The following is a 22,163-nucleotide window of genomic DNA, read 5'->3' as shown; positions in this document are numbered from 1 at the left end:
TGCATTTAATCACAGAAATAGCTTGATTCCAGAGGGTCAGGGACTATGTACATTTAACTTAATTTTTTGTATTATATAGTGCCTTGATAAGGCAAGAACCCTATCAGTTGGACCATGCCTCCAACCTTTAACATATTTTAATAAAGAAAAACTCAAGAGCTACATTCTTTTGAATTTGTTGAAACTGACCTTTGGCATTAATGGTTACTGATAAAAACAATTCTATTAGTCTGATTATTGTTCCTTCATGAGTAATTTGACTTTTTCTTATTAGCTGATATTAAGGTTGTCTTGTTATGCTTGATTTTATAAATTTCTCTCTAATGTATCAGAGGACTTCAGCCTTAAATTCTGGAAAGATGTTTACCCATTATTTCAGATTTGCTACTTTGAGGGGACACACACACACATGCACACACACACACACACACACACACACACACACAGCTGTATTTGTACTAGTACTAGTATTTTTCTTTGTTCTATCCTACAAATCATTTTTATTTTATTTCTTATAAATATTTTACCTCTCCATCTTTCCTTTATGCATCCTTGATGGTGTGTTCTAATTTACAAATTTTGTCTTGGTCTTTATCACAGCTATCTACATTTTCAATTTAATGTCATTGGCTGTATTGTTCATTGGCTGTATTTTTAACACTCAGATTTGTAATTGGTTATTTATTGGTCACATGTCATAGTAATTTTTTAATCCTTTGTTTTATTATATATATTATCCCATTCTGCAGCTCCTTGAGGATCTCAGGTGCACTTCCTAATCAATTTCAGTTTGTGATATTAATTGCTCAAAAATAAATTAATTACCTGATTGTTTACAGCTGTTCTTCTGAGTGTTTGGAATTTCAAATTATAAATGAATCTGGCATGGAACATGTTTGTCTCCCATTCTCAGTGCTCACAACTTTCCTTTCTGGCATTTTTACATTTGCCTTCACACTGATAGTGGTCACTAGTCCAGAATCAAGTCTTGAGCCAGCTTTTCCATGCAGACATTAGAGAGAAAGTCTGGTTTAGTCAGGCCAGTGACTACGGGCTTTCTCTATCTCACTACCCTATGTTCACCCCCAGTAACATAAATGTGTGCACTATACAGACTCGAGAACATTACAGCTTATTCAGGTTTCTCAGGCACACAGGAGGCTGCCTTGGCTAGGAACGCTGGCCTGTGTTCCTACAGGATCTGTGGGGCTGTCGTTCTCCTTTGACATGCCGTTACTGATTTCAGAATCTGGAAGCCTACCAAGTCTGTAGCTTCAGACCTCTCTTTTCCATTTGTGGTCCATATGAAGTATCTCATTTTTAATACAATTATTCCTAGCTCTTCATTCAAAAAAAATTTTTTGGAGGGCTAGGATGTAGCTCAGTGGCAAAGCGCTTGCCTAGCAAGTGCAACGTCCTGGGTTCGATCCCCGGTACCAAAAAAAAAAAAGAAAAGACAAAAATTTTTTGGAGTATTGGTTTGAATTTAGGGCCTTGTGGTTCTTAGACAGGCACTCTACTACCTGAGCTACTATCTTAGTTCCATTTTTTTTCAATATTTCATCACAGCTTTCTATATGGTAGAGTAAAAGATTCATTTTAAAGCTTAAACTCATTGATTTGCTACTTTATTGCTAAAAGTGTGTACGCACACAAACACAGAAGTGCAGCGTTTCCAAGGAATACAGTTTCTTCTTCATAATGCCCAAACATGCATAGATTAAAAAAGCAAGCATCATCTTCTATACCAATGGAGCAATAGAGACCATGTAGACCAAGTGTGCTTAAAGGAGAGCAAATTAAACCTTTGTGAAAGATACTCCAATATTAATCCTTTTAATTGCAGAGAAGTGACTGTTTTTCAAAAACTAGAACTGATCATTTGGGTAAATTCCCAGAAGTGGGATTGCTGGGCCATAGGGGAACTCTATGTGGAATCTTTTGAGGAACCTCCATACTGCTTTCCAGAGTGGATGAACAAGTTTACACTCCCAGCAACAGTGCAATTGCGTTCCCTTTTGACCACATCCCCTCCAACATCTGTTGTTATTAGAGTACTTGATTATAGCCATTCTAACTGGGGTGAGGTGGAACCTCAATGTTGTTTTGATTTGCATCTTTTATGGCCAGAGAAGTTGAGCATTTCTTTATATGTCTATTGGCCATTCTTATTTCTTCATCAGAGAAGTCATTCTTTAAGTCTTTAGTCCACTCATTAATGGTGTGGTTTTGGGGGGAATTAACTTGATCACAATGGCCAAGATTAATAAAAAACTAAAATAAAACATAAAGAAAGAAAAGATATACATTCTAGGTGCCAGTGGCTCATACCTGTAATCCTAGCTAGCTACTCAGGAGGCTGAGATCTAAGGATCACAGTTTGAAGCTAACCCAGGCAGGAAAGTCCATGAGACTCTTCATCTCCAATTAAAGACCAAAAAGATGGAAGTGAAGCTGTGGCTCAAGTGGTAGAGTGATACCCTTGAGCACAAAAGCTCAGGGACAGAGCCCAGGCCTTGAGTTCAAGCCCCAGGACCAGCACACACACACACACAAAAAAAAAACAGAAAAAGAAATATATACTATGAGGATGTTGAAAGGGGTGATATTGATCAAGATTTATTGAGTCCATAGAAACTTCTTTTTTACATGGAAACTCCTTTGTACAACTTCTTAAAGATAACAAAAGAAAAAACAGAAAACTATATAAATATATATACATACATATATGTACTAAGATCTTGACTAATCAAAAAATAAAAATAAAAAAACTAAAACACCCAAAAGTGGAAATGTGGCTTAAGTAAGAAAGAGCACTCGAGCTGAAGCAGAAAAAGAAAAAGCCAAGCATGAACAAAAGAGCCTGGGAACCAGCACAAAATAATTACTTAACTAATTAATGGCCATTCCAGAGTGGATTAGGGCTCTTGCTGAGTCATCCCACGTCACCCATTTAGTGACAAGAGGATGTCAATGAGTAACATCCAGAGAGTTCCAGAAGCAAAAGTTTGAGATTGACAGAGAACTATAAGCTGCTTACTCCATATCCCACCTGAGACCTTTGTTCACTTTGGCAAAGCTAAATGTGAAACCCAGAAGACAAATTCCTGAGGCCAAATTGATTATAAAGCACAGTGAGAGAAGGGAAAGTATTGACTGGACCTTAGTTAACATGATGGGTCAGCACCTTCCCAGAATTTAGAGTGACAGTTCGACTGGCTGACTATGATTAGTTTGAGAATAAACTAAAGTCAAAATGAAAGGAGGGGATTTGGTTCCCTTGTCACTGGGGAGTTGTCCAGAAAAGAAATGATAAATGAAAAATATCTTAGGGTTTTTTTCATGTCTTACAAACCTATCTATCTTCATTCTGCCTGTCTCAGATTTTAATTAATTAGTTTTAGTGAGTTGTTTTTCCTATTAATTGTTATTCCAATATATAGTTAGTGCCTGTCATCACAAAAGCTTAAGATGAAACTCTTCTTAAGGTCAAATGTGGGAGTTTTTTTTTTCCTTCTAATCCTATCTTCCTTCCTGAATGAAAATTTATAACTTCTTTCCCTAAACCAGCATCATCATTGGCCCAACTCAGGTCACTTTTAAGAGCTGGTCACTACCGTCATTACAACTAAATCACTTACTTGCCTGTTTCATGCCCTGGTGGTAGTTAGTCATAATTCAACATGAAGTCAGTTCCAAATGAAATACATACTTTTATACAAAAAACAAGAAATATGTTATGTGGCATCATGTGCAGATTTATTAATGATATGAAACCTCAATACACATCCATCAAGACATTATAATGTCTGTAAGAGAAAACATCATAATCTTCCTCAGTCCTATTTCCTCTTCATTGTCCCAAGTAAAAGAACAGAGACCTGAGAGACATATATTATATGGTAGAACTTCCTATATGATGGCACTTGGAGTATAGATTTTTAAATGTTAGTTGCCACGGAATTATTATGTACAACATTAAGTTGAATGCTTTAGAAGAAAAACATCTCAATGGAATGATAGCACATTAAACTGGGATGCATCTAGGTATAACTGTCTTACCTATGGTAGTCATTAAATGAAGGTTATTGAGTATGACTCTTGAGGTGGTATGTAAGAGTAAGGATGGGCTGAGAATGTGATTGCCTAGCTTGCATGAAGCCCTGGGTTCATGCAAGTACAACATAAACAGAAAAAGCTGGAAGTGGCACTATAAGTTAAGTGGTAGAGTGCTAGCCTTGAGCAAAAGAAACTCAAGGACAGTGCCCAGGCCCTGAGTTCAAGCCCCAGGACTGGCAATGGTGATAATGATACCTAGAATATTAAACAATATATATATAATGCCTATTAAAAATAAGCATTGAATAAAAATATATTTGATTATTATTTCTCATCATACAAAAAGAGCCAGGGGAAATGGCTTGTAGGAAGACATTTTTGTGGTATTATATCAGAGTGTGTTTTGTTTTTCTTTCTTACCTAAAAAAGCAAAAAAGAAATGAGAGTGAGGTAGGTCCTAAGGTCTGGAAATAAACTGATCTATCTAGAACAGAGCTCTGTGAAATGGGAGTTTTAATGCTGCCTTTTCATCACCTTTCACTTGTTTTTCTAAAGTTTTGACAGGGAGGCCATCTTATAAAGAAACAGATTTATCAGGAAACAAATTGCTATGTGGAAATTTTAGACACATTAGCTTTATGACTCTCATCTTCTTGGAGCTTATTTATTTGTACAGATGTCCCCTAGCTTTGCGTAAATCATGCCAGTGTGCTCAGGAGTGGTCTTGTTTCCTTTTGCTTAACTTTTACTGAGTCTTGAGAAGGCAATGACTTTAAGATGGAACTTTATGGTCTTTATTCCAGGGTGTCAACCTAGTAACCTAAAATATAATTGCTGCATATTACTTGAAAGCAATGTGTATTACATATACTTGCTCCCCTAGTTGGCTTTATAATTCTTATAGACTTTTTCCACAAATAAATAGGTAGATCATTTCAAAGTATCCCTCTGTATGAAAAAGAGAAAAGCCTTAAAAAATATTTAAGACAATATGAGGGCAGGGAATGTGGCTTAGTGGTAGAGGGCTTGCCTAGCATGCATGGGTTCAATTCCATGGTTCCACATAAACAATAAATAAAGTTAATAAAATATGATGATGAAACATAACAAAATTATTTAGAAAGATATGAATCTAAGGGAATCAGGGACTGACCAATTAATCTGGTGGCAAATCAGAGAAAAGAACACCCAGAGATAAAGATTTATATAGAGTCTCTTCTCTAGATGGTTTCAGATGTGGTTGAAAAGTTGAAAGTAGCAAAACAACAACAACAACAACACATCAGATTAGTGAGGTCAAATTTTGAGTCAGGATGGGCCAAGGAAATAAATGGGCAATTCCAGTACACCTCCCAAACTTGGAGTTAGGACTCTAAATTCCATACACTAGGAACAAAGTAACCTAGAACAGATCCTAACTCAAATTATTCCTGGATGAAGGAGATTCAGGATTGCTAATCCTTTCACAGCTTTCCAAGAAGCAAACATATCATCACTGGAAGAAGAAAACTACAATTTGTATCTACAAATCCCTAACAATTTTCAAATAACCAGGCAAAAAGGGGACTAGAAAATAGCATAAATAGATGTGTTTCATGTATTCTGTCATGGCTCAGCAGTAGAATGCGTGCCTAGTAAATACCAAAAAGCTGTGGAGCTGTGGTTCAAGTGGTAGAGTACTAGCTTTGATCACAGAAAGCTCAGGAATAATGCCCAAGCCCTGAGTTCAAGGCCTAGGATCAGCACAAGAAAGAAAAGAAAAAGAGAGAGAGAGACAAAGAGAAAGAGAAAGAGAGGGGGGAGGGAGGGAGGGAGGAAAGAAAAAAGGGAGGGAGGGAAGGAGGGAAGGAAGGTAAATAGAGCAAGAGAATAAAACTATTATTGCCTTCCATAGGAAGAAGTAATTAGATAATGTCCAATTAAAAAATGTTACATAGCAGCAGATTACAGAGATAGAACAGCAAGTAACAAAAGAATTTCTCAAAGAACCAACAGTGGTCAGCTGTTTCAATGGCCCAGAAATTGAGTAAATGACCATTGGAGAGAAGATTCAAATAACTATGTTTCACAGTGCCCCTTTTATAGAGCCATATCATTTTTTAAATTGTGTGCATGTTTACATTTGATAAAAAATTTAAAGTTTCAATGATGGCACAGGACATTCTATATTGTCTATTTATATAAGGAAAAGTTTATATACAAATATGCTTTTCCTAGCCATAGAATACATAGGAAAGGATACACAGAAAACTGCTAACAATGGCTACCTCCAGGGATAATGACTAGAAACCATTCGTAGATCTGAGAGACATTCTCCCTTTGAATCTGTTTGAATTTTTCATTGTGTGCCTGCATGTTTTGTTTAAAATAAAACCTTCTAAGAAAGAAAGTGAGAGTGAGGCTGAAGCACAAAAGAGCAGAGTTAGATGACCTCTAAAGAGAGACTATCTAGAGATATAGCTAAGTTGCAGAATATTGACCTTGTATGCACAAGGCTCTGGGTTCAATCCTCAGCAGAGACTGGAGAAGAATAGAGGGGGGGCCAGAAAGAGAGGAGATTGGGGGCCTGGAGAGAGGGCCTGTGTATTATTAGGTCCATCTATGTATTCCTACTCCTCTCATGGGATAAACACTATTTCTGTTGCCAGCTATTTCACTCAAGATATATTGTCATCACATTTAATATGAATTATTAAGAACTGTTCTTGTACATATCATTTTTACTGGCTGACTTTATTGCATCATTTCCCTTCAGCACAGTGGATTTGACTAATTCCCTACTGACAGACTGTTCCCAATTTTCTAATGCTGTAAACAATGTGTGTATCTTAATTATAGCTCACATCCTTAAGTATTTCCTTTGACTAAATTCCTAGAAACACAATTGCTGTGTCGAATGGCATGAACATAAGTGGAAATCTTCATCCATTTCATGAATTACCTCCCAGAAAATTTGTACCAATTCATGTCTTGCTCCTCCTCCACAGTGTATTGAAGAATTCTTTTTCTCCCTGATCCTAGCCAACTATTTTTGTTTTGCCAAATCTAGCAAAATTTTTAATGTTGTTTTAAATTTATGACTCGTTGACTTTCTGGTAAGGCTAAATATTATTAACTTATCTGTTGGCTAACAAGTAAATATTGTTTTTGAGGCCTATCCCCATTCTCTGGCCTTGGGCTGACCAAAGCGTAAAAAGAATGGTTTCCCTCTTCAGTGCTCATAATCTCACAAACTAATAGAGACAACATGGATAATACAGTTACACAGAAGCAACTAACAGTTTATCATTGGTTGCAGCATTAGAATGGAGGCTTCAGGCTAAGAAGGAGGATGGACAAATGGGAATGTGTTTACATGGTGATGGTACTGGGTACATTTGGGAAGCATGGATGGCCATCTGTTCTGGGAGTGAGGCTAAAACATCATTGGAACTTCCTTTTATTTTTCCATTGGTTGTGGGGCTTGAACTCAGGACCTGGGTACTGTCCCTGAGCCTCTTTGTGCTCAAGGCTAGGCCTCAACCACTTGAGCCATAGTGTCACTTCTGGCTTTTTCTGAGTAGTTTATTGGAGATAAGAATCATCCCACAGACCTTTCTGCCCAGGCTAGCATCAAGCCGTGATCCTCAGATCTCAACCATCTGAGTTGCTAGGATTACAAGAGTGAGCCACTAGTAATTAGAATTTCTTGTGGAGAACTGGGAGTAGATCCAAATCAGATCTGCTGTTCTGGTCCAGATTGTGGGTCACCATATTTGCAGAATGACTCCTTAAAAATAAGTGAGATCCTATCGCTTACTAAATTCTACATAAAATAATGGATTCCCAAATGTAAAAAAGTGATCCTATGTGGACTAAACAGGAAAATAGTGACAACTGTTCCCTGCATTTGGGGTCATGAATTCTATAACTTGTATGTAATGTCTGGGACTTTCTGTAGGTATATTATATATATGCAAGGTTTTTTTTATGGAAGAGATCCATGACTTTCTCAAAGATGATACGAAGCTCAAAACCACTGATCCAGACATTAAGAAATAATCCAGAATCTTCAGTAGTTGAGGAACAGATTGAGATATCTGAAAGATAACGAACTATATGGAAAATAACATGAATAGTAACTACCATTTATTGAGTATTTACTATGCTAGACTAGATGCTAGATGCTTGCTACTCATTTTATTTCATCTTTAAGTATCATATTTAACAGATAAGAAAACCAAAGTCTAGACTTAGTGAGAGAGAGCCCAAAGTTGCCCGGCTATAAATGGTAGAGTCCAAACTTGACCACTAAGTCATATGGCTCTAAAGCCTACATTGCTATTCATGACCCTAATGTCCTTTCTTATAAAGCTCTAGAACTGGTTCTTCTCATATCCTCTCCATATTTTCTGTTAATTGTTTTAAGCAGCAAAGTGACTCATTTCAGAGAAGGGAATGATATGTGACTTCATTGTTCTCATTCTACAAAGAATTGCTCATCTGCTGAGATAATAGTACAAATCCACAGAAATCTCACTCGGCAGGTTGCTTCCTTTTGTCATTTGCTTTTTCTCCTTCCATGGGAGGAAATTCTTGCAGATTACAGTTTGCAAATAAGTTGTTTTCTAAATGTACAGAATTATTTTCTTCAAGCTTCATAGTTATTAACACTACAGAATAGCATGTCTGTCTAAGGAAATTCACACTCTTCATTATTGTTGATGTGACATCTGTGAACAATAGCACTCACTTCTGCCTTTTAGAGCAAATATTAAATACACAATAAGGAAATTTATAAAAGCTCTGACCTTGGAAGCTGAACACTGCCAAAGAACAGTGCTGTTACCCTACTGTCAAATCTAAAGCAAATGTGATCTTTATGTATGTGAAACCTCAGAGTGGAGGGCTTAGCACTAGTCACCAGTGGGCATGGAACTCTAAATTGTAAAAAGAAAAACTCTAAATTTTCCATTTTTCATACAACCATATGCACTGTTGTTCACACTCCTACCTTGAATGCATGTTGTTTATAGGCTGCTGAAATGACTTGCTGAAATGACAACCCCAGTTTCAGATAAATAACAGGCAGCGATTGTTGAGGTTTTGATAGAAGACTCCTTTTTATCATCTTTGAAACAAATACATAACCTTATATCACTTTTCTATTGCTGGGTAGCAAATTGACACCCTCTGGGGGTTTAAAACAAAATTCCTAATTGGGTACTGATGGTTCATGTCTATAATCCTATCTACTCAGGAAACTGAATCTGAGATCATGGTTCAAGGCCAACCAAGTAGAAAGTCTGTGAAACTTTTATATCCAAATAACAAACACAAAGTCAGAAGTGGAGCTGTGACTCTAGTGGTAGTGGAACAAGCCAAGTAAGAGCATGAGGCTCTGAGTTCAAGCCCCAGTACTGGCACACACACACACACACACACACACACACACACACACACACACACACACTCAAGAATTCCTATACACATAAAAATACATATAAAATCATAATGAAACTGCCTATTTTGTATAATTAATAAAAATGGATATATTAATATATACTGATATATATTGATATACATGTAACATGTGATTAAATTCATTTTCTTTTAAGTAGAAAAGGTGATGCTAATATATTTATTGTCTGCTTCCATGGGTCAAAAGTCTAGGCATGGCCTGGCTGGATCCTCTTCTTTGGATTGTACCCAAAAAAATATGTTAGCCAAGCTGTGTATTTTGCAGGAGATTTGATTGGAAATAAGTCCACTACTGGGCCCTTCAGGTTATTTGCAGTTGAGTGATGGAGATTTCCTTTTTCTTACTTGTTATCAGCTGGAACTGCTTTCAGCTGCGACTAAGACACCAACAGTTCCCTACAGTATGGTCCCCTTGCATGGGCCTTCCACCTATACCTAATGCCAAACATCTGGAAATTGGCAGAAAGAGATCAAACCCACATCCTTTTTTCTTCCAGAATCTTCCTTCCGAATCAGTGTCCATACTCTGTTACTGTTTTGAAAAGGTTACAAAATATTCTCCATAGCTATGATGATTATTGATCATGCATCTTCCCTAAAAACAAAGGACACATCTTAAAAGTCAAATATCAAAGAAACTCAAGGATGTTGGATCAGTTTACATCCTTACTTTTAGTAAGAATGGCCCCAAACCGTAACATCTGGCATTTTAATGTGCCTTGTTTTGGGCTCTATATTGTAGTTTGCTGTCTGTTTTTATGCCAAGAATTGATTAATGAGCTTCATCAAAAAGAAAATGCACCAATTGCCAAGAAAGCAACTTCAGGTCTTGTTTCCAAGCAGCTAACCTGTGTCAGCAGGAATAAGAACAGAAATGGTACACAACCTTTGAAAACTAATGTCCCCTGACTTGAAATAGTACTCATGCTGGTGGCATCCCCACTTTATTGTGGATAGAGGACTGACCTGTGCCACTGACTAGAGGAAGAAAACAAATAGCTGTAATGAAAAAAATGACATTGCCAGTACCCTGTCCGAAAGGCATCTTGCTCATCGATAAGAAAGAGAGAGGATAGGGGAGGGAGGGAGGGAGGGAAGGAAGGCAAAGAAGGGAAGGAAGGAAAGAAAGAAATGGATTTATGTCTCAATTGTAAGCTGAGTTTCATAAATGAGCACAACTATATGGAATATTCTAAAGCCACAGATTTAGGGAGAAGGGCCAACAAAGTGAAATCTTCTTGCCTAGAACTTGCTTGAAGTTTTCCCTAACCACAGATAGATGTAAACTCTGGGTCCAAAATTGCTAGAGGAATTGAAATGCTAAGTTATTTGCTCACTTGAGCTGTTTGCCTTTCAAAATCTGAAGTTTTGGAGAGTTGCATTTGGGAGAATGCCTGAGAATGTGGCAATAGACTGAACCAATAAGGTAGTTTTGACAGAGAACAGGTTGCCCCTCACCATACTGGTCTTTTTTATTCTGTGCCCATAGCTAGACTACACTTCCCAGATTCCTCTGGGGTTAGGTATGGCTGTATGACTGAGTTCTAGCCAGTGCAAGTGGACAGAAATAATGTGCTACACTTCACAAATGCCACCAACAGCTATTTCGTTTTCTTTCACCATTAGTGGCTGACTGTGTGTCAGGGTCTAATGTCCTTACACGTCCCAACTTAGTCTGAAATCATTTTATCGAAGTTATTAAATTTATTAGAATCTGTTTAGCTGATGTTGCTCAATGATTAAATAGAATAGAAGCCCGTCCTCATCCTTGTCACCATTTGGAATTCATGTGATCTAGAAAAAAGCTTCTGTTGTTATATTAAGCCATTGAATGTCAGGGGGCCTTTACATTATAGCAGCTACTATTACCTTATCTTAAATAGCTGCCTAGATTCTAAAAACTGCAAATAAGAAAGATGATAGTTGGAAGAAAGGAGAAAGGCCAGTCATTCAAGCATGAAAAATCTATTTCCATGTATTACTTTGATTGTGTAGGTCAACCTGAATATGTTAAATCAAGGATTTCTATCTACTGTAATAAGAACTCTAAATGAAATGAAGTTACCTTGATCTATCTTAAAATATCTGTAGAAAATTGGATTTGCATTTATAGCACTTTTAGAGCTCTATTTTGTGTCATCTTCTATGATTAATATGTTATAGAATTTTAGTTTTTTCACTTTGGAACTGGTATAAAAATTGGATGAACTAGACTTATTTCTTTGAATCTAAATATAAGCACAGTATTATAGCATTTGATTCTTATAGTTTCTCTTGCCAATAGTAATCGATCCACATTCACAAAGATGAAATTTAAGAGGATTATTATCTTTTACTAATGTACTGATACAAAATTAGGAACAAATGCATACTGATGTTCTGAAAATACAAAGACTTTGCATCCTGTTTTCTCAATATTCTAATCCTCTGCCAGGACTAAGTGACAATGAATAGGGAAGTTATAGAGAAATTTGGGGATTGCAAGAATTAATGTGTTTTCTACATGTGTCCTTCAAATACAATTATCATAATAATATCTCTAACCAGGTCCTACTTCATCTAGAATACTATTTAATGCTTAATTGTTTTTTTTCTATATCTGTGTCTCTATGGATGTTCTACATCTGAAGAGTATGCATAATAATAAGTCTTTTGACTTAAAAGTTTAACCTACAATTTCCATTAATACCAAAATTAAAATTTCCTTCTATCATTATCTACATCCTAATTGTATACAACAAATTGTTCTTCAGTGCTTTATTTAATTCCTTTAATTTTTGAAATACAATTTACTTATTTACCATGTATACTTTTAGACTAGGAGGAAATATAACTAGCTCTCTGGTCTGTCTAACAGGATTTGTTTTCAGTTGCAAATTGGAAAATTGGCATTTTGGTTTAAATATTAGATTTTCCTTATGTAAGACCAAAGAGCCATTTCTTAAAAGAGTGACTGTTGGGCCCCAGTGATGAAATTCAGTTTCTGAATCTGCACTAGAGCCAGCTCTAGGTTTGGGTGATGTTCCAAGATACTGGAAATGTTCCTGTGATGTCCTGCCAGGCCTCAGTTTCTAACTTTTGCCTGTGATGTGCAATGGACATTCTTCTCATTTACAAAGTTTATCAGCACAACTCTATTCCAAACCCAGCCTAAGCTTGTCAGAAGTTTCTGATTTATGGCCTCCATTATACCTGTGTTGCCAGAATGCTATATTTTATGTTTCTCCTTTTCCTCTTTTTTTCTAGAAACTAAATGCCAGAAGGATAGTTTTAGACTGGACTGTCCTCCGAAGTTGAGCTCAGTGAATTTTACATTAGTTTTAAAATAAATTATCTTCTGAGCCCTTGTACTATGAGTTGAACCAAGGAAGATAGGCCAGGAAATAATCAAGCTCTTCTCCAATGGATTGGGGAGTCTGGATTCTCTTCTAGTCATTATTTTGAAAGTTTCTACTAATCTCCATCCTCTTTTATTGGCCTTTTCTCAATGCACTATTGGTAATCACCAAATGTTTTACATGAAGATTAATTCACATATATGGATAAATATACATATACATAAATAATGTCTTTCCCCAAATAAACTAGAAATACCCAAATTGAATAGAAGTAACTATGTATCAAAAAAGAGGGAAAAGATACTTTTTAGAGAGAAATGCTTACATATATCATTAGAGTGGAATAAATTAGAAGTTTTAACAGCATAATATAATTAGGAACATGCCACTGATAGTTGTCTAATTTCACATTTAGAGTGAAAAGGAAATCCTGTGGGTTATACTTATTACAAAGAATTCCTATATCCTCTGTCCTGGAATAGCATCTTGTTCTTTAGAGTTCCGTGAAGCACTTATGTCCCAGACTTCTTGTAACTTGCGTTTTTATCATTTACATGTTGCTCTTCCTTTATGTCATCATGGCCAGATTCTTTAGGAAAGAGGATATATTTGGAGTTTTTCTTATTTTGTAGAACACCTTGACCTCAAGGAAGTGAAATGTATATTTTCTGTTACTTGAAAGTCCTAAGAACAATTTTCTCATCAAATCTTCAGAGAGACTAAAAGAAACAGTTAATAAGATGTCATAATCCAAGTTGTAAATGCTAAAAAACATAAAATAAAAACAAAAGAACAAAGATCTAAAAATCCAAAACCCTAAATTAAGAATGTAATAGATAAGTTTTAACACCATATTATAAACCACTGAAGAGAGAATTGGTGAACTAGAAGAAAACTCAGGAGAAAATGAAGCATAGAGAAAAAAGAAAAAATATCACTCTGACAAAATACCTTAGATAAACAAAAGATGAAAGCCTTGTCCCCAGGCTGGTGCTCATGCCTCTAATCCAGGTAAGCATGGTATAAGTAATTAAGCACTATTTTGGAAGATGGTAAGTATAAGGAGGAGAGAAAAGACAGAGAAGAATTAAGATAACAAGAAGTGCTAGAGGTATGTTGCAATTTAAAATGTGATGGTCAAGACAGTGTTATTGAAAGGTGTTATTTTGTAAATGACCTGAGAGAGAGAGAGAGAGAGAGAGAGAGAGAGAGAGAGAGAGAGAGAGAGAGAGAGAACCACGAAGATCTAAACACTTAAAAGGAGTAGATTGTAGATGGGCAGGAGTCCCTTGCAGCTCTACCATATTATGTACTTCAAAGTGTGTTTGGAATTTGAGCTAATTAATTTCATATTAGTTTTTATTTTTATTAGAAATCAGGACAACGCCCTAAATTGTGTTCATTAATAAAAGTAGTTCATCTTCACTCTCACCAGAAACTTTGCATTTGAAAAAATGTGTCTTTTAAAAATTCCCAAATTCCATAAAGAATGTTGTCCTTTCAGTTGGTATCTCAGAATCTGGAGGTTAAGCCAGATAATGAATATAAGCTTGTTAGAGAACTGTGTTGTCATCATGGGAAAAAGATGTAAAGAATCTTCACAGAGTACTCAAAAGTAGAATTGTAGGTTTGCCCTTCAGAATCAAATTGCTTTTTTTAGGAAAAAGAAAGAGGAAAGCCAACAAACACTCAGCTGCTTTGATTCTAAAACATAATGTTTGTCTCTGATGTTAAATTCTGTGGTGTCAGCCAAATGAAGCACAGAGGGCTTTGACATATGCAGAATGAAAAGCCTGTTAACTTGTACTCTTGTTAACTTGTAGTCTTGTTTTGCAGGCAAACAAAAAATCCCTGTGGACAGTTGGACCCTATGAAGGCATGGTTCCCCCAGAAACCGATATTGCCCTGGAACTGACTGCCAACCTGAATGATATATTAACATTCAAAGACACAGTTGTTGTGGAGGTTAAAAATAGCAATACCTATCGGATCCCTGTCCAGGCTTCAGGAATTGGTTCTACCATTGTTTCAGATAAGCCTTTTGCTCCAGAACTCGATTTGGGAGCACATTTTAGGTAAGGGAATATCATGGACTGATTTTTATAGGTAGATATCATATGTGTCACATCAGTGCAACATCTCTACCTCATAAAAATATTTCTAATTAAATAGAACTAGCATATTCATTGCCTCTTCTGTCCTATCCTCACTTTTTCTGGGTTTCCAGTGGGTACATTAGCCTCCAAGAAGACATTTACTAATCATAGCTTGGTTACATTTTCCACACTACATTATCACACCCTAGAAAAGGGGATGGTTTGTAAGAAGTGTACTCTTCTCTCAGACTTACAGTGACTTCTCCACGATGAATTTAGAATCTCAATTATTCTCCTTTTTGAGTTCATTACACTGCTAATATCGCCCCATAAATGTAGAAAATGCAGATACAGCTTAGTGCCAACCTAAATAAAGTCTACCAAGGAAGGGAAAAATACATCGAAAATATATCACCTTAAGTATTGAAAAGCCAATGACTTGTTTTTCCTCCCTACCGTAGCACTGAGATGGCTACAATCTGGTTTCACCTGGCCACTCAGGAAAAGCTACTGAGTATAAATATTTAAATAAGAGGTGTTACAGTATAGGTAGCTTTGAGTAGAACAATCTAGTGTAGATATTAAACGTATGAGGTTTGAATTCTGATGTGTGACGATTTACTCCTGGTTCTCCAAGAGACTCATGCAGTTAACCGTTATTTGGGCCACAAGGTCTGGTGCAGTACTATGAATAGACCTCTTTGGGTACTCCTCCTGCCTTCTAGACCAGCTGTCCCTGAAACCAAGTCATATGCATAGTTCTTACAGATATGACTAATAGTCATCAGTTAGGGGTCTTCTGTGTTTCCTTCCTTCTGCTCCATCTACAAAACAATGCTTGTCCACTAAAAATACCACAAACCAATAGCAAATTAAGTAACAGGAAAGATAGAGTTGTATTATTTTAGATAAGAATCATATGTTTTGAGTCACATAAATATAAAAATCTTCAGACAGGCACCTGTGGCTCACACCTGTAATTCCAGCTATTCAGGAGGCTGATATATGAGGACCATGGTTTGAAGCCAGCCCAGGCAGAAAAGTCTCCAATTAACCACTCAAAATACCAGAAGTGGTGCTGTGGTTCAAAGTGGTAGAGCACTAGCCTTGAGCAAAAATGCTCAGGGACAATGCCCAGTCCCTGAGTTCAAGCCCCACAACCGACAAAAATAAATAAAAATCCTCCTTTCGTGTCCATAGGCTCAGACATTTTGTCATTGTGTATTAATGCTTCTAGATGTAATTATAGTCCTTAACTTACAAAGAATGCCAAAGAGCTCAAAATTGCCTGGAAGTGGAAGAATAACAATTTTCTATTAATGTATAAGCAAAATGTAGATGTTAGCTGCTAATCCCCTTTGCCTAAACTCTATTGTTTTTCTTTTTGACACAAAATCATGTGCTAGCAACAGTTAGAAGAATCATTAGGAGTATGTAAATGACAGTTTACTGCCTGTTTCTATAAAGTTTTATTAGTACATAGCAAGTATGTCTCTGGCTTCTTTCACACAAAGAACTGACTATTGGGTCTAGAGGCATGGCTCAAGTGGTAGAGCCCTAGTCTAGCAATTAAAATACCCTAAGTTCAATCACCAGTATGTGCACACCTCAAAAAAAAGAGTTGTGACAGAAGCCATGTAGCCCTCAAAGCCTAAATATTATTATTAATTGCTATTATTATTATTTTACAGAAGATGCTAGATAACCCCAAGTCTAAAGAAAATCTATGTACTTCCCTTTCTAAATAGAGGTCTGTTCTCTTAGCTTTCCAGTGCTTCTATATCTTTATAAAATTGAAGTTAATACACTTTCAATCACTGTGTTTATATGATTGTTGAAAGTGTAATGTGAATAAGTAACAAAGGCCCTACCTACTCTGTAAACAACATGTATTCATTATTTCTCCTAAAAGCTTACCATTAGCCATAAAACTAAACTGCCAGATAAAGATATCCCATTCAGCATGTTCTGTAGACACATATTTAGAGAAAAATGGCTTTATCTCACAACTGGTAAATATTTCTTCTGAGTATTTATTTGGTGCTTCAAGTTACTTATTTAGTAAGTTGTCATTTTCTAAGCAACTAGTATAAAAATATCAAAACATGGTATTAAAAAAATAAAATATAGTTTCAGGATTAGGTGTTTTTCCCCTGAAAAATAGGTAATTAAGTATATAAACTGTCCATAAATCAGTTATTTTTAAAATTTCTATCAACCTATTTGAACCCACCTCCAATATCAACTACTTCACAGAGCCAAGCAATCAGGAGATTCTTAAGACATTTTGGTGTGATAGAGAATGATAGGAAAGAAGGAAAGAAGGAAGGATTGAATGAAATAGCAATATCTCCAAAACACATCTATCTGAAAGGAATACCCAGTCTAGATGGTATCCTGGCCCACTTCAGTCCAGTCCCCCTACTTCTGCTTAGGTTTATTGTCTTATTCTACTTTAAAGTACCACTTAAATTGAGCCTGCCATCACAAGATATTTTACTCACTCAGAAGAATTTTAGTCAACACAATGTGAAATATCCTCCCCCTCCAGTCAACATTTTCCTCTCTTTTCTCACCTCAAAGACATTTCTCATGAGTTAGAGGGCTTCCTACATGAACTATGTTCATTTATCTTATGGTATGCTTTACAGTAGACTAAGGGTGTGTGGAGCCACAGCCACTCAGAGTGGTGGTGACTCTGGGAAGAAACCCAGGCTTGTGACTCCAAGTCTAGGACTCCTAAAGTCAAGCTCACTCTATCACTATAATGGGTCCTAATACAGTCATGACTTGGTTTTCCTATTGATTTTTTTTTTCAAAAAGGCGTACCTTGTTTTGTTGCTTGCTCTTTAAGTACTTTCAGAAGAGTAAATAATTCCCAAGGATGTAGAACTAAGTGGAACATCCCTATGTTGACTCTTATCAATGCCTTTCTCTTCTTTTCCAGCCTGGATATCTACTATTACAACTTCAAGTTGACCAACAAAGGACGTCGAGTCCAACAGTTGTTCTGGATGAATGATGATTTCCACCCCCAGGAAAAGCAGAACAAAAAGGGACAAATGACAAAAGGAAAGCCCAGGGGCTCCCAGGAGCCCAAAGATCCAGAGACCCCTGTGTTTCAGCTGCATCCCGTTAGGATGGAGCTGTACCCAGGCCAGACAACAGATGTGACACTAGAGGGCTATTCTGCGACTCCCAGGGTGAGGACAACACATTTAGAAGCTATTTTTCTCCCAAGTAAATCCTCTCTGTACTTTATCTATTTCTTAGGAGAGTCCCTTGATATTTATTTGAGAAAGAATCTGGTTTCTCAAAGATTACCTACAGTGGTGAGTTACCATGGCAGCATCCACTGCTTTCAAGGTTCAGCTGTGCTCAGTTTTTTTGTTTGTTTCTGTGGTTGCCATGACCTTAACCTTAAAGGATCGTTTAAAGCAGGTTTTCCTCTCCACAGTCAACAGTGACCAAGCCAGTCAATCTCTCTTTGGGGAAAATGCCATTTTCAGTCAAAGAAATCCTTCCTATTAGCAGTTAGTATTAATTTAATGTTTATTCATAAAAGGGCATTTTAATTAGACACTCAGGGCTGCCTCTTTTGTCTAGATATTGTAGCATCCTGTGATCTCTTCCCTCCCTCCATGACCACAACAGCATCACACTTGAAAACATCATTGTATGTGCATCAGTGACACAGACATATTTATCTTCAGCAGCTCTAAATTTCTGCTCTTGTTTGCATTATCACCACAGAATGTGCTTAAAACATTTAAGCATACCCACATGATGTATTTATTTATTACCTTCTCTCATGGAGTTTGGAAACTCCCAAAAACCTAAAAGAAAGACTTTTGAAGTCACTTCAGAGATGCTTCTCTCCTAGAAATGCAGACTTTGTGGATGAGAAATGGTGTTTTCTTAAGCTCCTGCCTGTCTTACCAAATTAGGAGGTGATACTGAATTTTCTCTTCATGAAATAGGAAGCAGTAAGAAATTTGTCTCCCAGAAGATGAGAAAATTGATCCATTGCTTAGCTTTACTAAGGGCCATGGGTTCCACTTTAGTGCATTTGTACTATTTTTTCACGGAGCATTTTCAGGTAAAATTCATCTCAATGCATCCTCAATGCACAGAAAAAGTTCTCATTATAGAGTCTATAATGAGACAAACACTGTGTTGGGCACTGCGGATAAAATGATGAGTAGGACACAGTCTCTGATCTCAAGACACTTTGAGCCTGTAAGAAGAGAACATTTACAATACAGTTATCAAGGGTTGAGCATGTTTTCAAAAGGCATTAAATCTGAGCTACTGGAAAACTAAATTCAGATTAAGCTTTATTAAAATTGTCCTAGAATGTGCTTCCAAATCATGTTATATAGTTGATTTCATTAACATCCCAAACCTGAGCACACTTCAGTCTAAGCTACTCATGATATAAATTCTCTTTTGATCCATTCTATTTTTTAAAACCTTAGCCTTCTTGAATCCAAAGAAATAGTTGTTTCTAATGCATGATTTTTAACCATGTAAGGATGAAGGGAAAAATTGATCCAACCACAATTCCCAGCTAATTGGATAAGAGGTTATGTAGCTACCACTGAACTGTGAGCCCCATGAAGAATTGTATCTGTCTTCATCATCATTATTTTATATACCCAGACCTGAACATAGCCCCTGCTGTGTAATAAATTTCATACAGATCAATGTATGGATGAATGCAATGATTTTATCCTCGGGGGCAATCAGAAATAAACATAGAGTTCATCAAAGCTATATTTAACCAACCAGAACAAAACTGTGTAAAGTGAAAACAATCCCTGAATTGTACTATTCAGTATAATGTGTTTGTTCCTCATATTCTCATGATGGTAGTTTGGAATCAGTTTGCTTTTGGTGGTTCACTAATTTTTCTGAGATATGGTGGTTCTAAAGATTCTGATGTATGCTGTGTACAGAAAGTTAAAGAAAAGTTGGTGTGCCACGCCATCGTTGGAGCCCAGAAGGGAAAGAGCTTGGTGATGTCAGTGAATATCATCTGTGAGTTTATAGCACCTCTAATCCAGCTCTCCAGCAAGCAGCTCTCATACCGCCTGGAGAAGGTCAGTAAGGCCGTGTTCAGGCAAGTGGGGTGCTCTGAGCAGGGATTAACATGTTCACATTTTCATTTGGGAAGTTAAATTAGTCAAAATCCTATTATACCTACCAGCTAGCCCATTTTTTTCTGTATTTCAGATGCTAACATATATTTAACAAAGGATTCTGAATCTAAATGTAGAATCATTTGAAGTGGAAGTTCTTTCTCCATTGCCCCTTGATGTATAAGGCCATAGGGAAGGAGCAGTTCAGCAAAGAAAATATGTGCCAGTCATTTTATTTCTCCTAGAAGAAGCAGCACAGACAAAGAATTGGGATTAAAATTATCAATAAGGGGCTGGGAATGTGGCTTAGTGGTAGAGTGCTTGCCTAGCATGTATGAAGCCCTGGGTTCAATTCCTCAGTACCACATAAACAGAAAAATCTGGAAGTGGTGCTGTGGTTCAAGTGGTAGAGCGCTAGCCTTGAGCACAGAGAAGCTCAAGGACAGTACCCAGGCCCTGAAGTTCAAGCTACAAGACCAGCAAAAAATATATCAATAATTATAATAATAGTAAGAGTGGATACCTCTTACTGGTTAGCGTTGAGTCATGTTCATGACATCTATTTAACCAGCTACATATATTTCCCCAGCTATCCCTCACAAAACCCTTACAATGGTAAATTTCTGTTATTCATGTGATACGTTGAGGCAGGAGTTAAGCTGGGTAAATCACCTAATACTGCTAGAGAAAAAGTAATTATTTATTTGCACTCTATAAGACTATATATGTCTATAATTTTACATGGTCATTAAGGCCAGGCAGTAAATGGGAAAGTAGGGGAGAGGCTGTCCATTTCTTGGGCTAAGATTAAAGATGGCAAAGATGGAGAGGAGGCATCACAGTAGAAGTTGACCATCCTAGAATCATTTACCAATCAAAACAGACATGAGTAAAACATTTGCTTTGATTCAAAGACTACACTGTACTGAGACTCCAGTGAACCAGAAGGATATAATCAAAGCTAAGAAACTAGTAGAAGTTACTAGTTGCTAGAAGAAACCAGTAGAAGTTACTAAACTAAGTTATTAAAATTAAGCCATTTCATAGCTGGATGTTGTGATGCATGCCTATACTCCCAGCTACTTGAATGTAGATGGAAGCAGCATTGTAACCTGAGGTTGGCCATGACAAACCTATTTAGAAAATTATCTAGAAATCCTATCTAGAAAATTAACATTTTCAGCTCCAGCAATAAACAGACATATAAGACCCTGAGATCATGTGGTAGAAACTGTGGGTTTTGGACATAGGTTCACAGGCTGCTTCCTTGAGTAAGTGTCTCAAGTTGAGATTGAAGTATAAAGAGAAGCTTTTCTGGTGACAAGGGAGAGGGAAAGAGTTATAGGCCGGGGAACCCTTCATGCCAAAGGCCTGCACTAGGAAATAACTTGATAAACAGGAAGAACTAACAGGCCACCTTGGATGTAAAACATACCAAGATAGAAGGAGGTCTCTATGGAGAAAGGTAAGGGTTCAGTTGTACATGGTGGGTTTTGATTTTGAGTTTCATTCTAGGTGGCCTTTGGAGGGCTTCAAAAAGAGGGTTATAATGGTCAAATTTATTTATCAAGATAGTCATGCTGGATTGCCTCTTCTATTTCCTTGAAGAATGATGTTGGAATTTTGATAGGTATTGCATTAAATTTGTAGATAGCCTTGGGAAGTATTGCCATTTTCACGATGTTGATCTTTCCAATCCAAGAGCATGGGAGTTTTTGCCACTTTCTAAGTTCTGTTTTGATTTCCTTTTTCAAGTTTTTAAAGTTTTCATCATGGAGGTCCTTTACTTCTTTGGTTAAGTTAATTCCTAGGTATTTTATTTTTTGTGGGGCTATTACGAATGGAGTTGCTTTCCTAATTTCAGCCACACTTTTCTCATTGTTGGCATACAGAAAAGCCATTGATTTTTTTTTTTTTTGGGGGGGGGGAATCCAGTCGTGGGGCCTGAACTCTGGGCCTGAGCGCTGTCCCTCAGCTCTTCAGCTCAAGGCTAGTACTTGAGCCACAGCGCCACTTCTGGTGTTTTTCTTTTTGCTTATGTGGTGCTGAGGAATCGAACCCAGGGCCTC

The 22,163-nt window shown here is 36.9% G+C and overlaps 1 protein-coding gene across 2 annotated transcripts in view; it reads left to right on the top strand.

Annotated features, from left to right (window-relative positions):
* Hydin (HYDIN axonemal central pair apparatus protein) overlaps positions 1 to 22,163 on the top strand; it is a 236,973-nt gene that overhangs the window by 99,539 nt on the left and 115,271 nt on the right. For both annotated transcript variants that reach the window (XM_042700777.1, XM_042700776.1), the window contains exons 18-20: positions 14,694 to 14,932; positions 17,901 to 18,156; positions 19,912 to 20,055. In XM_042700777.1, the coding sequence (XP_042556711.1) occupies positions 14,694 to 14,932; positions 17,901 to 18,156; positions 19,912 to 20,055 (639 nt within the window). The remainder of the gene's footprint in view (positions 1 to 14,693; positions 14,933 to 17,900; positions 18,157 to 19,911; positions 20,056 to 22,163) is intronic.

The sequence above is a fragment of the Dipodomys spectabilis genome, unplaced genomic scaffold (assembly GCF_019054845.1).
Source record: "Dipodomys spectabilis isolate Male_0828 unplaced genomic scaffold, ASM1905484v1 ptg000273l, whole genome shotgun sequence".
NCBI lineage: Eukaryota > Metazoa > Chordata > Mammalia > Rodentia > Heteromyidae > Dipodomys > Dipodomys spectabilis.
The sequence above is the reverse complement of the archived record's forward strand: the minus strand, read 5'-3'. Positions and strand labels throughout refer to the sequence as shown.